Genomic DNA, 18,775 nt, shown 5'->3' with positions numbered 1-18,775 from the left:
ATGATCAAGCTGAAGGAGTAAAGCAATTAGGCAGGGGTACTAGGAGGATGCAACCAATGTCAACAGGCAGCGTTCCACATACCTCACAGAAGAGGTGAAATTATTACAGAAAAATTTTCAAGAGAGTACATGTTAGAAGAGCGAGTTAGTCATGACTATGAGTACAGTGTTACTTGAAGTCTACCATTTTCCAAAGAGAAACAACCAGAGGAATCTTTACAGATATGCTTCCATTTTTAACAATTGTCTTTGCTTTCTTTACACTATTGTAAAATAAACAAAAACTAAATAAGTCAAAGAGTTCACACAAATAAAATGGAAGAAAGTAAGTAAGATTCAAGCTTCAGTCTGCTATATATCAAGAGTGTAATTCAGCATATTTTTTTAATTCCCCCAAAGAACATAACAGAGGTCACTTTCAGCGTCCTTCTGAAATTCCAGCTAGAGAAATGATGAATGCTTCCATGTGCATAAACAGACACCTGCCTACATAAAATAACTTCAGATAAACAGTGCTTGTGTACACAACGTATTATTTCCAAATACACTGAGACACTTATGTTTTAAGTGCCTTAAACTACGAACACATGCATATACTTAATGTATTTTTTTTCTTTTCTTTTTCTTTTTCTTTTTCTTTTTCTTTTCTTTTTTTTTTTTCGTTTGGCTGCCAAAGTGAAAAATGAGAGGAGGAAATAATTTAGCTAAAATTGAATCAAAAAACGCTTTTCCATTGTTTCCTGTCAGAAAAAATGCCAATCATTCTTTTATGCCAAAACATCTTTGTTTTGGGTCTGCTGGGAAAAAAAGAATGGGAATGAATGCTTAGGTTCTGAGAACTACTGGAGAAGAGCAGTAAGAGGGTGCTCCCATTTTATCTAGCTTAGTGACTCCACAATGTTTGTGAATTACCTCTAACCTTTTTTTTTTTCCTATCTATTTGCTAAAATTCTGTTCAAGAACAGTTCTCCTTCCATTAAGGAGAAACTTGACATTATAAAGGATACCTTTACATCATTTAGCTGTCTGCTGTCATTTTAAAGATCAGATTTATCTGGGATATGCATAAAATGTTCTAAGTACTTCTTTAGCTAACAAATTCTATTCTTCTTCTACTCACATATTTAACAGGCAGATCTCTTGCCACAAGGAAGAAATTTTTCATTCAGACTTCACCTTGCAGACCTGAAGTAAATGACGTATGCTCACCCAAATTGTGGCTACTTCATTTTGAGAAGACCACCCAAATTTAAGTAAAGTGTTTAAACAATTTTACTGTAGGCCAAAGTTTCAACTGTTTAGCTCATCACACCACTAATTAGAACTAAAAATTAAAAGAGAATGTTCTCTCTGAAAGAGAGGTTAAGAGTAGCAAAGCTGCAGGCACACACTTAGTAATAGGGCCCCCAAAATGTCACAGAGACTCTATCCAAACACAAGAGTCACTGTGTCATTCTCTTTCTCTCCATCCAAGTCTTTAAACATGGGCAGGTGAATGAGGATTCTTACAGGACCTGGATTCCTAATCTTTCAATTCTTTTTATTCAAATATATTTCCAAGTCTGCCCTCAAAATGTGCTAAATACAGGCTGTAGCAAGGCACTGGAAGTGTGGGGTTTCCACGCTTCTGAATAGGTTATGCCAATGGATGTAAAGGCCAGCTTCAAGAAAAAGGGGAAAATAAAGCATTACATACTTGAGTTCTTTAGAGCAGAGGGAGAAGCATAGCATAGGGGCAGTCCGATATTCTTGGAACAAAGACCACAGGTGGGCAGTGACACTACTACGTACTGACTTGATATGGCAATGTGTGTGTTCACTGAGACGACAGCAACAGAATTAGCGAAGACTTGCCACTAAACTGGTATCTGGATGTCTGGATTATCAATGCCGCCTTTTAAGAGGGGCATTGATATTTCAGACACACAAATTTTTCCCTTTTTCCACTAACTGGGGCGGTTACTTAATCTAGTATTATTAAGTAATTTTTTTCCCCAAATGTAATATATCATAAAGTACAACATTGCAGTAAATTTCACTCTTAAAGGATTGAGGACAAAATGAAGCTTATTAGAACATGTGTGGTTTTGATGAATTTAATACATATCAGTTAGTTGAGAAAATTCTTTGCAAATATTCCTTATTCATTTAACAATAAATGGTAGATTTTAGCTCTTCATTTAGAGATCTTATACAGACTGTGTTTCCTAAACTTTATGAATAATTTGTTGCTCAAAACACCTAAAACTCCTAACTAGATCTACTGCAGAGCAAAATGGARTAAAATGCATATTCTCTGCATTTGGGAGTACACATTTTCAATACTGTGCGACAGTGGGATAAATGATTTTGATTAACGTTGACTGGCAGATGACAATTTACTTTTTTCAGAAAAATTTTGAGAACTCAACAGTTGGTTTTCCTTTGTTTTGAAAAAAACACAACACACTGAAATGAAGACTTGAGGTTCACATTCCTCACGTTCACGTTTCCTCAGTAAAGCTTTTCAGATCACTTCATTTTGGATTTGTTAGGATAGAAAAGGAATCCAAATGAAAGTTCCTTACTTGCCAAGCCAGTGCCCTAGTCACTGTGCTGGAAAAATAAAATGTCTGTCTTACATGCAGTGTTACCAGACCCCTTTATGTCTTTACCCAGGCAATCTTTTTGTCAATTTTTCTTTTTAACAAGAATTCCTGAACACCTAGAAGGAAATTCCTGCCCATTGGCACCAACTTCAGTGGAACCGGGATTTTACCTTCCAGTAACAGCTGCTTTCTGTACAAGTAAAACATTTTTTGACTTTTTTGTGAGTTTGCACTAGCAGCTTTAAATGAGTAAATTTCTCTGTTCCACTGTACTGCACACTCTTTCAGTTACTATCCTCCCACATCAGAATTTTTTTTATCTCTGTTAATATATGTGGATTTTGACATTGAATTCTTTGTTCAAACTCTTTATTCAAACAAAGCTCCTACCAAAGGGAGAAAATGAGAATCCTGCACAAGTTAAAAATATCAGATGAGATCCTTAGTAATGGATTTGTGGATTCTTCAGGATGAAAGAGACTCTATTAAGTTATTTCCTTTACTATGCAGAAGTTCATCTTAGCATATACAAATTAGTGTTCTCCCCTCCTCCCCCAAAAAGTCACTTCCTTCTAATAAAATGGAAAAACTGTCATATTTGTGKATTTTTTTTTTTTAACAGAGAGTATGTATCACTGGATGACATTTCTTAAAGGCAGCAAATTATCACAGACTCAGTCATGCCCAGTGAATCACTACAAGTGCAAAGTTTTAAAAGGAAATTAACAGTGACATAGTCAGACAGAACAAACAGTAGTAGGTGGACAGTGTCACCCTGAAGGCAAAATCCAGTCAGAAGCCAGTAGGAGAGGTAAGGAAGCTGACAAAATGGCAACAGAAAAACACATACTGCAGGTTTATTCTTCTCATTATGTTTAGAGACAGGAAGGAAAGCAGCAGGTCTTTTTAGGGCTGCCCTGTGGTGCTAAGTAGTCTACCTCCTCCATGTTCAGTGGAACTAGTGTAAAGATCCTACTAGACTGGCCGTGGATTTAAGACTGGCTGGAAAGAGATTCTCTTTCTCCAGCCTTAGAAACATACAAACCATATGATGCTTTTTTGTCAGTCTATGCTCACATATTAAATCCACCTACAATTTGATATATTTCTGATGGATTACTTCAAAATTATATCAAGTTTTGCATGATCTCTTTGGCCTACACAGACAGACACAGACACATTTAAATACATTTTCACAAAATCTCAAGCTTTTTTTTAAACGAATTAGAAAAAAAAATGGAGCATACTGTCATCACATATCCTTTTACCTTCCCTGCACTGCCACTGAAATCAATGGAAAATTTTCATTCAGATAAATCCTAAGTATCTTTGTGTGATATATATTATATCATATAAACCTATGCTTAAGAGAAGAGGAGCATGGTAGAATAATAAAGTTTGTTCTTCTCAGATCATATATATATATGATATATATAAAACAGAGGAGAAATATATACAAAAGAGAAATATACATATATAACGGAGGAGAAATATATATATACATACATAACACAAGAGAAATAAGACAGTGGAGCAAGAAAGAATGAATAGTAGGCCAAATTCACCCCTGTGGAGTACAATATTATGAATATGGCTTTTAACAATGCTTTTAAGTACACTGGGTTGAATTTCTTTTTTGCTGCAGATCCTTCACACACCTCCTAAAAGCTTGTCATGAACACACTGATATAGAAAGGGTCGCACAAACTGTTTCAGGCGATATGAGCAAATGTAACATTTTGCACATTTTGACTGCAGATATGCTTTTTTTTTTTTTTTTTTTTGCATTCCCTTTACTACTGCAGTCAGCATGTAGCTTTGTCTCAAATTAGACAGCTGTTTTTTTAGTCTCAAACACTTCTAAAATATTAGTATTTATCCTAGAGACAGAACAAAAATCTGCAGCTCAGATCCAGATGTCCATGGCCTTTGGGGAAAAGACAGATAAACATGGGCCTGAACTGCAGTATTTGGTTATTTTTAACTCTATTCACAGAAACTGCCACATCACTGCACAAAAGTAAAACCTGTTTATTCCACAGTTTCATTGTATAAACTACTGCAGTGCTAGTTACTAGGACAACAATATAGATGTTTATATTGTGAAGACAATTTTCACAAGAAGAAATAATAGATACTTAATGCTTTTTTGAATTCTGCCTAAGAATCTCTAGAAAAAAGAAAAAATGCAGCAAGTGGTTATTTTTATCTATATTTCTCAAATTTATTTTTGCAGTCTTATTATTCTATTCTCTCTAGTCATGATTATGGAAGACATCATATAAGCATAACATTTCATCTTTACAATTTGCAATATTGCACTCAGATAATTTCAAAGACAGGCTGCACACTAGTGCTGTTCAGACACAATCAGTATAAAAGCCTATGTGAATGCAAGCAACAAAAGCTACTAACTCAAAGACTAACTCAAACATCCACAATTAAAAATATGTTCAAATGCAGTATCAGAGAGAGCTCTGAAAAAACAGAAGAAAATGAAAACTTACGTCATGACTAGTGTCTCATCTCCAGGTTCACTAAGCAGTCCGTCTACAAAGACTGAAGTGCTGGTAAAATTATGTGTACTCCAGGTCTGACCTTCATCTACGCTGAACCTGTAAAAAAGCGGAAATGATTTCCAGTTACAGCAAGTCTTAAATAAATCAGAATTCAGTTCAAAAGAATTCATGATTATTAAATCCCAAGATTTATGGTCACCAAAACATAGTTTGCCTGGTTAGTATATTTCATTAACGTGATCTTTTTCTCAGCAACATATCCAGGGGCTCCTACCTTTATTAGAAGATGCGTATTAAACTTCCAACAACAATGGCTATTCTTAAACAAGTAAACACTGAAATCTGTGAACAAACCATTCTGCTACCTTATGGGTTCACGAGTCAGTTAATTTACACTCCATTCTCTCTAGCAGTCTCTGAGCTAGAAACCTGTTAAGCAAAGGTCAGTGAAACATAAGTAGACAAAACAGCTAAATTGCCAGAACAGGTGGAAGGTGTGATAACTGCAAGCACCTAGAGGATGGCCCTTCAGAGCTGTTACTATCCACCTAAACATTTTCAAAAGATGCTCTCATTTTCAAAAAAAATCAGCAAAATGTGTTTCAAATACTCCATGCAACTCTACTACACCCAAACATTCTGACTGAAAAGTCTGCTTTCTTGTGTACCTCAGAATCTTCTGGATACTCAGGTTAAGGAAAACTTTTATTCTAGCTAACCAAAAACACAGCTAAGTTCCTATTAGTGTAAAGAGTATTATGCACTAATAAGTCTAGTTGCAAAGGCTAAAAGGTCCCTTCCTCTTTTCATAGGGCTAAAGATGGTAACTTTGYATGCTATTATATAAGGTTACCATATTTTGTCTAATTATCATGCAGTTTAGAACTTGGCATTTTTTAACAAAATGCATTGCAGCACCAAACTTTTCCTGCCAAACAACCTGCAAAAGCCAAATGCTGCCTTCCCATTATATGACAGGACCTACACTGTACAGTACAGTTAATTTGTGCATGCATTTCACAGAAGCACTGGGCTTCTTGCATAACTCTATTACAAAGCATGCAAAAATGCAAAAATTTTATGCAAAAATATTTACACTGATGTTAGATCAATTTATTATGGATAATGTAGCACATCATGGTACCAACAGTATCATGAAGTAAACATCAACCTGCATTTTGTTGACTTAATGAATGTTAAATTAAGCTGCCTCCACCTGAATTTCTAACATGATTACACTGAAATGCTCATCTTAAACTCTGAACTTGATCTTGAATACACAATAGCTCTGCTCTAACTGACTGCAGCATTACTTGAGTATTTTCAGAGGGATCGAAGTGTCTTTGATGGCCACAATAACTCCACCATGGTCCAAGTACAAGATGTGATGTTCTTCTTCAAAGACCTGCAAGCCAGACAAAAAAGGTCAGCCAAACAAATACACAACAGAGCAAAAATAAAGTGTATGAGCAAACCAGAGCTAAAAGATCTTTTATCTTTTATAATGTCCGCACTTCAAATTAAAAGGGACAAAAAACTCTGTTTAATTCTTATATTTATCCCTGTTGTGAAAGAAAAGAAAGTTAAACAGATGAATCAGAAAACTTTCAAGTTCAAATCACAGCCAGATTTAACTGTCTACAGTGATCCTAGCCCAAGTTTATATTTTTCACAGTGTGCATTCTGTGTTCTTTCTGATTACGTATCACCAAGGGATCTATCACCTTATTTTGGTATTTGCTATGTTCTGTGTATCTTGCAAAATGAAATGCTTTGTAGTTCAATTCTAAAAAAAAATTAGGAAAGCTGTCATTACCTATGACTCTCTTACATGTTCTCCAGACTCTACAAAACTTGAAAGAATTGATGCAAGCATATTTTCTGTATTTCCATTGTTAATGACTTATTTAAATTGAAACTTTTTGTGATCTCACAGTGAGGCTACTCTGAGTTTGTAATCAAAATACATATAGTGGTGATTCAATGACACAAAGGATTCAGAATTTCATAAATCACTTTCTAGAGGTCATCAGAAGCACTAAAAAGAATGAACAAATAAACATCTTTTACTTCTGAAATTTGTTGCAAGACAGAGTTTACTCATGTTACTAATCTGTGAAGGTTCATTTAACATAAAAGCAGGTGATAAAGCGAGAGTTACTATACACACTTAGCAATTAATAGACAAATATACTGCCTCCCAAACACTTTTACCCAGTAAAGGTGAAAACTGTAAAGGTTAGCTTTACTTTGCCTCAGGAATGCGAAAATATTGACAGTACTAAACACTTCTTTTTATACATTTAGAGGATTTACCAGTAAAAGATCGAACCAGAGGAGAAAAAAGTCTTTACCTTACAGAACATTCACAATTACACCAAAAATAGTGAGCATTTCATTTGGGTTCAAAATTCAGTCTCTCTCTCATCTAATAGCATTTTATGGGACTCCTACAGTTTCAAGTGCCTGATCGGCTTTTCAGTGTTGCCAGTTTACAGGCAAAACCTACATATGAGGCACTTGGAGTCCTACCTACTTATTCCACACAGCTGCATATTTCAGAAGGGAATTGTGTAGAGGACAGTCATTAATTTTAGATGTATCTTAAAAGCTTAAGATCACTTGGAGTCAGATAAGCAAGTAAGGTTTTGATTTTTCTTCAAACTCTGAACTTCTGCTCAAATCAAAATGAAATAGTATATGCTGGGACATGAAGTTTCTGAAAGCTTCACTCTCATATCAAAGACAATAGAACCCAGCACCTCTATCATTTTAACAAAATTAAGTTTATCCCTCTTACTCTTTGAAGATTACCAAGGCACTTCCTTTTGCATCATTTCAGTACCCCAGCTTTATCCTACTTCCACTTGAACTGTGGCATACTATAAGGCATACTGGACATTTTCTAGGCATATTAATTAGATCTTCCTGTCATCCTCTTCTTGCACACACTTCAGATACTTTAATTCCACAGTACATTAAGTTCCTTATGAAAGCAAATTTTTGTCTTCAGTCCATTGAAAAGAATTCACCCCTATAAAGTTGAGTGCAAAAATAAGTATTTGTCTCTATTTTCTGGAAACAAAACCAAGACAAACAGTTTGTAAGGAATCTATGCAAAGGCGGTCCTGGTGTCAGCTTAAGTTAGCACCCAGGCACAAGTGATATGTATGTCTACTGTCAGCCACGAATTTAGCAAATTTATTATGATCGCTACTAGTAGTTAGCCAGTATGGAACTAAATTATTATAACATATTTCCATGTTTTTTTAGTTCTTTGAGAATGTTATGTGCTTTATAATAATAGTATCAACTTTTTTTTTCTCTCCCTCTCTCATTCTTCTGTTTGTTCCTGTTCTATTGTAACAATTTCAGCAGATACTTTAGGCAGATTATCTGTTGGGAACAATTAAGCGAGTTCCGTGAAGCCACTGAAACCATGTTTAAATAGTCCCAGATTAATGTATTCCTTGCAACTTCACTCTCAGATATGTAAATTTCAAAAATAAACAAAAATATCCTAAGTCACGTTCTTCTCTCACAAAGTGACATCCATTTCCAAATTGAAATCTGGAAGTATAACTTTTCGTACAGTAGCACTAGCCAGTTGTACATCCTTATTGGTGAGAGGCTGGAATTCTAGCCTTTACAACAGTAAAGGTGTTGTAGTGTTTAAAGGTGCTACCATCCATACCTTTGACGTCTGCAGAAGAAAGGTACCCTTGTTTAAAAGAGATTTTTCAAATTGTTTTGATGCAAAAGGACTTGACATAGAGAAAAAATATTTCTACAAACAAAGCACTGGGCTGGAACTCCAGAGATCTAGATTCAGTTCCTAGACATACAACAGACTTTTCTGTATAATCTTGGTAGATTAATTTTCCATCCTGTGTCTTGACTGGCTACTTTTCTAATATATCAAATATGAAAGTTCTGTTACTGTTTTTTGCTTTTATTTAAGCCATTTCTTTTGAAAGTCGGATCTTTGTCTTACTCTGTCTGCTCCGCTTCAAGCGTGGTGTTGCAACAAATGCTGTTGAAACAGCAATGGCAACAATAAATATGAACAGAAATCAGTTCTTAAAAAAAAAGCCCAACACACTCAGATGTCTACATAGGGTCATGCTCATCATTTAACAGACTATTCTAACATCTTAAAAATTAAGACTGAAAAAACAGGCCCCACAGGGAAAAAATGTGTAAAACCTGGATAGTCTAAAACTGTGTTCAGTGATAGGTCATTTCCCCCAGGAGGCAATATTTATTTATCTATCTGATTCAATATCATGTTCATTAACTCATTTTATGATATCATTTTCCTGGTGTAAAGAGATCTTCCAAATAGACATATCTGTCCCACAAGTTCACCTTAGGCAGTATCTTTAAGGTTCACGTAAAATGATCTAAGCCCACATAGTTTATGATAATGTCAAGATTAGATTCCCTTCTCCTGCATCTAGCTCACTGTTGCTGCATGGACATTTAAGCTGCTTGTCAATCAGCTCCTAGACTACTACTCTTTACAGTGTAATGTTGTACAGTACAAAGTCAGGAATTTAGGTTTGTCTTAAAATATTAAAAGCAATGTAAAGCAATATTTTCAAGAGACATTAATAAGCAGCTCAGGCATTATATAACAGAGAGGTAGGTTTAAAACTGAAGCTAGTGCAAGTTGTATTCTGGCTACTTCTAATCAGAAACTTTGTTTTACTGTTCCATTTATCAGAAGAATTTAACTTCACAGTGGTTTCTTGTTTGGGCATTTTTATTTCTGCTTATCAACACTAGCTATATATCCTACTGCTGTAAGTCTTCATGGACTCTCCCATGTGACATTACCATAGGCAAACTATGTAAATATAGGATTAGTTGAAATCATTATAAGAAGTGTATACAAAAGGCTGAGAAATTATTGAAGGAAACTGAGCAATGGTTTCTTGTTGAGAACTTATCACAAATTCAGTGTCCCAGAGATTAGTCCAAAACATGGTTCACAAACTAAATCTCAGTCAACAACATTATGCTACTGCATAATACAGAAATCTTCTGATTTAAGTTGCCCGTAATATCAAGACATCATCACAGGAAATCATCTCATTATATTTAGTACTGATAATATTTGTAATACTGCATTCAGTTTTATCATGCTCCAGGAGAGGGATGACAGATTAAGGAGTCCACAAGATGAGCAAAAAGAGGGAGAAGAGCTTTAGAAATTTGACTCATAGGAAAAGTTGGTGAATTTGAGTTTGCTTTTTTCTAACTATGGATAGACATGACAAAGATCTTTTAATATCTAACAGGCTATTCTAAGGTGACAGGGAACCACTGCTCTCCAAAGACCAAAATAAATCAGCTTAACTTAACTGCAATAACAATAGCAAAAAGCAAGGACATCTTATGTTAAGTATTCAGAAAAATCTATGACAAATGGAGAAGGACTACATAGGAAGCCTAGAGTATCTGGAGATCAGTGAAGGATCAATGAACAGGTCAGGCAAACATCTACAGAGATGCTGCATTTATATTTGATGCTGCCTCAGAACAGATGGTTGGACTACATGATCTTTGATCTTCCTCTCAGTCCTGTATTCCTAAGAGTCTTAGTGCCAATATTTCTATTATTTCAGAATAGCTTTTATTTATCACTCTCATTACCCTTTAATTCTTTGAACTGGCTTTTCTCCCTAAGTCCTTTGTATTTACTTTTCTGTACTGCTATCTCCACACAAGCGCAGAGTGCTTTTCCTCTAGCAGAGTTTGTRGACAGCCCTGTAGCAGCATGTATGGGATGCGAGAAAGGTGACAGGTACTCAGTAATCTCAACTGCAGTTTCCAAGTCAGTGACTTAAACACACCCCAAGAACTGTCAGAAAACATGAGATTTGCTCTTCTTTCGTCTGCTCAGGGGAGAGGTCTAAATAATTTCCACATTATCTCACTGAAATCTTGTCTTCTGTTTCATGAACTTTAACCGAGAAAGGAAACATACAGCTGTTCTCAGGAAGAACTGTTTGATCATGAATAGCGAGGCTATAAAATAGATAAAAGAATCTGTATTTTCATTCTGATCACAAATATTAAGATTGAGTAAGTGATTTCAAAGGCTTCATAACAGTTTTAATTAAAATAAAGAAAGCAACAGTGTTTTTCATTTTGACTGTCATAATGAGGATCAGTTTGTGACTGATTTTACAGCCTGAATAGTCATCTTAAGGTCGATTTTCATCACATCTCATTTGCCTGAGTATTTCACAAATAAAAGCAGTAAGAATATAAATTTGAGCCCCTTCATTCTTTCCTTCTTACTTTTTACCCCATGGAAAAATATGGAACTCTGGTAAATGGTGACAACAAATCATCAGAGAAGCTTTTGTTAAGTATTACGTAACACAGAATACACTGCAAAACCTTTAAGGCTTTTGCATTTAAACATCCTTTGCTAGTACTCGAGAAAAAAATTGTCAAAAAACTCAAAGAACATTATCATGACAAAAAATAACATATTTCTTTTATAAAGACCTTTTGTGGAGTATAAATGGCATGTTACAATAGCAATATAAGAAAACATCTACATTACTCTTTTCACACTCTCTCTGGGCTCAGGAACATTAGTGAGAGCATCTTCACACTTACCTATTCTCAGATAATAACACAACTGAATTTTGTTTCAGTTGAACATTAAAAAAATATTTTAACTGCAACTAAATAATTTTATGACACACTTCTGCGACTTGAGGAGTTTTTTTTTCCCCTTGATATACATTATAAATAGATTCCAGAACTTATATTTTATGATCATTACTGAAGCTGTAATTTAACTCTCAAAAAGAAAATATCCCTATGATTAAACATAGCTGGGACAGAGTAATTTAGGATAAAAATACCTAAAAAAAGGTACAGTGCTTAAACCAACAGTAAGCACTGTGAGCAGAAGATGTTCAAAATTCAAATGATATTACAATTATTGCAAGACTGTTTTTTAAATACTTTGATATTTGTAGTCTCAGAATTCATTAAATCATACTAAAACACATTCAGAGGTTTGTGGGTTTTTCAATCTTTGTTTCCTCAGTTTCAAGCAAGAATAGAGTTTAGTTTAAGCTTAAACATAAGTTTTCAAATTAAAACGCAGCAGAATTTCTTCCTTTTTACCTAAACTATGTCTTTCAGATTGGAGTATTAGTGCTGTAAAAACTAGCCCGTACTCATTTCATCATTAGCATAGGATGATCATTTAAGTTATTTAAATCTACAGGAATTCCATTTCTTATGCAAGATACCTATGACATGATCTTTAAAGATATTATTTTTTTGAGTAGCAGTGGAGCCTGGCAGAACAGCCAATTTCAGGCTTTCCAAAACTCCTAATCTCTTGCAGCCTCCAAGCAAAATAAGGATAATAATAGCCAACTGCCTCAAAAAAGTGGGCACATAAAGATTAGTTAAGTATTTTAATATTCATTACATTGGATATATTAAAATTACTTCCAGGTGCCTTTGATTACTTCTGCTTCCTACCTGACGCCACGTGTTCCCACAATCAGATGTTATGTACATCTCTTCTTTATATTCAACCAGTTGAGACCCAAGGTTACCTGTCACAAAACAGAAGGATACAAGGTTTGCATTTAGACAGTGGAATCACCCTCTCCTCTGTCCAAAAGTGCAAGAAAAAATGTCTGTCAGGCCAAAATAGATTGGATCTAGCACTCATACCAGTCAGACTGAGAAGTTTTCAGGTCAGAGCAAGCACTAAATTTGAATGATCACCAGGCATTTCTGGTAGCACCAGCTGTATCTTTTTAAAAACATATATGTAACTGGTTTCTTTTTTCTATTTTAACATTTACTTAGTTGTCTAAAGGTGGGAGCAATGAGGTTTCATTATAATGCTAAAATGCAGAGGCCAAATGATGCCCTAAAGAAGAAACAGAATGGTCTGTAAAAAGCCCAGACCAGGTCTATTTCCCTTGTTCCTGTTACTGTCACAATATTTTGTTCCCTCCATCTTGAACCTTTACTTTAGACACCATCCTTGACCCTGCCTCTTCAGCCCAGAAAGCAATGGATGAACCTGCTTTTCCAATAACGACAAAGCATCTGACAAGATGGTCAGCCTGTCAAGACAAAGGTTGCTCCAGGATCTTCTCTCGCTGCCCACGAACCTCCTTTGCTCTTATAAATACTCACAATCTAATTTAACTTGTGAGAAATGTCTAGTTCTTGTTACTTAAACTTAAGGGACTATCACARGACTACTATACACCGAGGATTAAATAATCTATAAATTAGTATTACAATGTGTGCCACAGTCCACAGCCCTTAACCAGCTATCAGGGACTCATTTTCACTAGGCACTGCATAAACATGTAAAAGAAAGAAGTTATAAAACATCACATGATACCACATAAAAGTTCAAAGGTAGCCTYAAAGGTAGCCTCAAACAAACCAGGGAACATTAAATATAATTGACTTCGTTAGGATCTGTACAATAAGCCCTAAACTCWTTTCACTTTCTAATGGCAACGTAAGCAATGCCCTGGAATAGTTTGCTAATAGCCTTGTGACTGCAAGCCTTTGAGAACAGCTAGAGCAAACATCTAAGAATGACAAATAAAGTTGTGTTTTGAAGTAAAAACAGGAATCACTATTTTTCACTATGTGCATTGTTATTTGGCTTAAAAACGTACAGGGCCACTATTCAAAAGTGTCCACAGGCATTAAAGAATATTTTAGTTTTGTTCCTCCATGTAAAAAATGATAAAAGAGATTTAAGATGTAAATCTTATTATTATTCATCTGAACATTAATTGTTAATATAAAAATGAATTGTCAATATAAAAGATGTTTTATCTGCAAGATTTTATGAGGTAGTAGAAAAACTTGGAATTCAGAAAAATATGTAAGATTGAAAAATTGTCCAAAGAAGAATTGCCTTTCAGATTGCTGCAAAGCAAACAGAAGTTTTGGAAGAAAATTGTGGAATCAGATCTTAGCAGAAGTAGTTTCAAATGCTGAGATCTCTATCTTTTAACAAGCTGTATTTCAAACAGCAAACTATTACACTGCCAGTAAGTTTAGAGTTTTTTGTGAAGAAGCAATCATAGCACAGTATTCCTTCTAAATGATATCCTTCAGGGGATTTTGCCTGAAATATATGGTTTGCAAGTTTTTAGAATAAAAAGATAAAAATGATCAGATCCTCTTAAGTAGACTAGACGAGGAAAGAAAACACTTGAGATTAGGAGAATGGTATGAAATTTCACTTGTGTGTTACATAAATAGCTGGTTTTATCACTGAAATAGATCTGTTTATGCAAATGCAGTGCACTCATTAGTCCTGAAAGGTTCTTGAGAGGAATGATTGCATGCGCTGCCCAAATCACGTGCTCTATTTGGCCATCAAGATTGTGTGTACTTCACTGTTTAGTGGTTTGACTTTAAATTATTTAACTCTAAATACAGCCTGGACAAGATTATAATATTTAATCAGAGAATTTATAGGAATTAGTTAATAATATACAAATGCATGTAACACTGCGGAAGATGCCTCATTATTTTCCATCTTTCCAACCCACTCCACGCTTTCTCAAGTAAGCATGAGCAGCACAGATTTAATTGGCGATGTCATTTTGAAAATGAGCCCATATTCCTGTAGGCAATGATGAGATTTGATTAGCCAAAACATTATGAACGAAGTAATATGATATCCACTACACACATACCTAAGACTCAGGCTTGTATGGATGAAGTATATGTAAGACCTGTAATAAAATATGTGCCAACACCAGCCTGGGCTCAAAGTGCAGGGATAACTCAAATCATTAATATTGGATGCGACATCATTGTGCCAAATGGGAAGGCAAGAGAAACATGTAATTGTGGAAYGAAAACATCACCTTCTTCAAAACAGGCAGGCAAGGTCAACAGCAGGACTGTTGGGTGCTTACCCAGGGAGGCACGTTACCTCATCAGCTTCCCATCAGTCTGTCTGCTGATATGGTAAATGCAGTTAGGCTATAGAGGGCAATCATATAGCTTCACAAAAAGGCTATTGCTTTTACGTAAGATTGTCCAGTTTTGAGAAAGRTTCTAGTGATACCAGCAATCACAATGAAACTTCTGTGCCAGAAACAACTGAAAGCTACAACCACACCATCCGTATTAAGCAGAAACAACCACTAGGGGTTCAATCTTTTTAAAAAAGTAGTTTCAGCTTTTGGGTTTATTCTGACCTATATTCCTTGGAAAACTACATCTTTCAGTTACGGTCATGTTGCATTCATTTAGACAGACCTTCTGGTATCAGAGAAAAACTCAATTAAACATCATTTAAACCTGAATATTATTTAAAGAGACAAGTCAAAAACRAAACTCTATTGCATTTTCTTCTCAAATTGAAGGTTATTTAGATCTAGTAAGCTTCATGGCCATTTTAAATTTATTAGCACTTTGAGTCCTAAAAACCCATGTGAGAACAGGTCAGGAAACAATATCTAATTTTCCTTAGTCTCATAATTCTCATCAGCTTTGTGYAGGAAGGCCCCCCACCTGCCAAGATAAATCTGGTCACTGGAAAATGTGGGTATCACCTTTGCCAGGTGGAAAGGCAGAGGAAGTTGGTTAGAACCAAACTGGCATGATGAATGATGAGGATCATAAATTTCCTCTTGAGTTCAATTGAAAAGGAATAAAGATCTACATCCCACAGAGTCAATGTCAAGTGTAAAGCCACCTCTTAAGATATGCAGAATTGGATCAAATTTTTGAGGTTCAAATCTTCAATTTGACAAGCTCCTAAATCTGAAGCAGGTATGTGTACTGGAAATCTCTTTAATATTGATCAGAATCTCTGTCCCTGAATAAGAATATTTTCCTGGTATACTCTCCTGAAGCATATTGCTTTACAAAAGCAGTATTTTCCACAAAAAGCCATTCATTTGGAAAATTTCAAAAAAATCTTACTAGAAATGAGAGTAAAACCTAAAAATTTTAAAGAAATAGCAAGAATTTACAATTCCCATTAGAAAATTAAAGCACGGGCATTTTTTCTCTGAGTAACTTCTACATACAAACTTACTCAGTACAACACAAAAAAGAAAAAAAAAAGTACAACATTATGATCAAAAGAAACATATACAACRTGAAAAGAAATGCAAAAGATGCATAAAATCAATTACAAATAACAATATCTGAATTGCAGTTTAGTCAGATAAAAACACATTTGCACATTTGGRCACCTAATTAGAAGATCTTGTCTTTTCTTGCTTGCTTCTTCTAAATCCAGAGTTTTGCATCATAATCATATACTCTTAAATTCCAATTTCTCCTTTACACTACACTAATCACTCTCATTGACACACACCTTCCTTTATAGTTTTGCTATGGAGAACCGTAGTTCTCTTTAGTAAGTGTGTTTTGTTGCGTATACAACTTTGTCGGTTTTTTTCTTGTTTCTCTTATAGTCTTACTTTCCTTGATATTTGAACAGTTTTCACTGTTATGTGATATAGTCTCATGCTTTTACAGTTACTGATAGAACTTTTTGGGGGATAGCTGGGGATGATAAAACCTATTTTCTTGATGGGATGTAACTTTTTTTTTTGCTCGTCTATGTGTTTCTTTGCAGAGGGACTTTTAATGAATACAYTGTTAGTTCTGCTCTTGGATAAATGTCTTACTTGCTGTGGGAAGCAGCCAAGTCTCAGAGGTGACAGAGAGAAGGAAATTTCCTTAGGGACACATAAGGATGAATATGCTGATTTTGTTAATCCTAAAATATCTCTGAAAGCTTTTAACACGGAAAAGTAAAGCTGAAATAAAATTAAGAAGTCCTTCAAATGACTTACGGGCTCACCACAAATTTGTTTTCAAACCTTTCTATTTAACTTAAGTCACACAAGAGTTGTGAGTTTTCCCCATGTCAAGATTTACATTGTTTTAGCTTTATTTTTTATATTCTAATAAAATGTAACTTCAACTATTTGGAATATTCCGTTGTTTTTGACACGTCTACTTTGAAATAAAGTGCACAATTTTACTTGAAGGCTCTATTTTCCTCATATTGTGTCATATGTGTTACTGGATTAAGCCGGCTAACTAGGCAAAAGCATATGTAATAGCACCATATCAACCAGTTTGTAAATGAACTGTCAAAAATCCTGATTAACAAAATTGCAAATAAAAACCTGCAAAATCACGTAAGCATTCAGTAAGTACAAGTCAAAACATTTTGAAAGTTTCCATGCTGTATCTATGTGGAACTACTATCATCATGAATGTTACTCACAGGAAGCGTGGCAGTCAAAGGATACCAGTCACACATGCAAAACTGACATTGCAATCAAAAGACACAGAAGGTGAGAAATAGTCAAATTATGCTCACCCCAAGACAAAAAGCCAACACTTATGTCAAAGATATTAAATATCTCAACAGTGGGACTGAGAAAATACAGAAGAATTATAATCAGAAATGTTCTGTTAAAAGAAAATGTTGAAACACAATCTGAAGGTCTATCTTGCAGCTACCCAAATGCTACTGCAAAGTTTACTTTACTCACACCCTACTACTCCTTTCCGTCCCTTCTTTGTTTGCTGCTGTCCCATCTTTAAAACCTTCTACAGTGTTCCCTGTCTTATATTGCAATATTTCTTCTTTCTACCTACCTTATGCACTTAGACAAACTTACTCTCTCAGAACTTCGTTACTTTGCTTCTGTTCTCTTCTTTCTGTCTTTTTTCATGGTGTCTTATAACACTAACCTTAGAGGTGCAGTTTCTAAGCACCATTCCACACTACCCATTCAAGTACTACTCATCACATACCAAAGTGTTCTGACTGAAACGCAAATTYGCACAAATTACAGAAAGTTGTTTGGTGAGCCACACCAAAATCCACCCTCTGTTAAAGCTATAAAGTCTTAAGTGACTCCTCAGGTGCACCACTAGAACATGGAGCCTTTCTAATCATTTTAGCAAGTGTGCATGAGACTTCAAATCTGTCTCTAACAACAAATAACAAGAAATATAATGTACTGAAGGTGATTCAGGTTTATATTGAAAAAGTTACTGCATCTAGAATAGGTAATCAGTTGTAGAATACATGAGCTGGAGCTATAAATGATATAATTTTAACATAACTTTTAGCTCTRAAGGGCCTGAAATCTCTTCTCATATGTGACAAYGAGCCTTTTACTTTGTAGTTTCAAAAAGTTTTGTCTATAGTGCAGAAGCTTCTCAAATTTAGCTTATATAATTTGTATCTTTTTTTGTATCTAAGTGACAAGCTACAGGAACAGGAAAGAAGACCCTTCAATTACTGTGAGAGTGTTTATTCGGCTTTGTGTTCTGCTTTCCTCATCCAATTTTAAATATATTGCTCAAGGCATCATAAGAGATTCTGTTCAAGGCATCACAAGAGACTCATCTTTTGTCTCTAATAACATATGGAAACTACATGCACACAATAAATAAGGGAAGACTAGAGACTGTCCTCCAGCCCTGAGGCCAATAAGAAAGTCCTGACCACGTTCGCACTACATAGCTCATAGCCCTGTGGCCCACAAGTGGTGCTGCCGTTGCCATAAGTTGTACTTTTACAAGAGTTTTCCAATTCAAATTACCTAAAATATAATGAAGGTTATGTTGCAGGCCATTAAAATGGTG

General features: G+C 35.1%; 1 protein-coding gene across 4 annotated transcripts in view; it reads right to left on the bottom strand.

Moving 5' to 3' along the window:
* The window catches only part of SORCS2 (sortilin related VPS10 domain containing receptor 2), a 360,885-nt gene that overhangs the window by 40,099 nt on the left and 302,011 nt on the right, over positions 1-18,775 (bottom strand). For all 4 annotated transcript variants that reach the window (XM_085309605.1, XM_085309606.1, XM_085309607.1 and 1 more), the window contains exons 11-13: positions 12,629-12,705; positions 6,421-6,512; positions 5,096-5,203 (exon numbers count right to left, since the gene is read on the bottom strand). In XM_085309605.1, coding sequence (XP_085165731.1) covers positions 5,096-5,203; positions 6,421-6,512; positions 12,629-12,705 — 277 coding nt within the window. The remainder of the gene's footprint in view (positions 1-5,095; positions 5,204-6,420; positions 6,513-12,628; positions 12,706-18,775) is intronic.

This window comes from Rhea americana, unplaced genomic scaffold (genome assembly GCF_003343005.1).
Source record: "Rhea americana isolate MKP2758 unplaced genomic scaffold, rheAme1 scaffold_30, whole genome shotgun sequence".
In the NCBI taxonomy this organism is placed as follows: Eukaryota; Metazoa; Chordata; class Aves; order Rheiformes; family Rheidae; genus Rhea; species Rhea americana.
The sequence above is the reverse complement of the archived record's forward strand: the minus strand, read 5'-3'. Positions and strand labels throughout refer to the sequence as shown.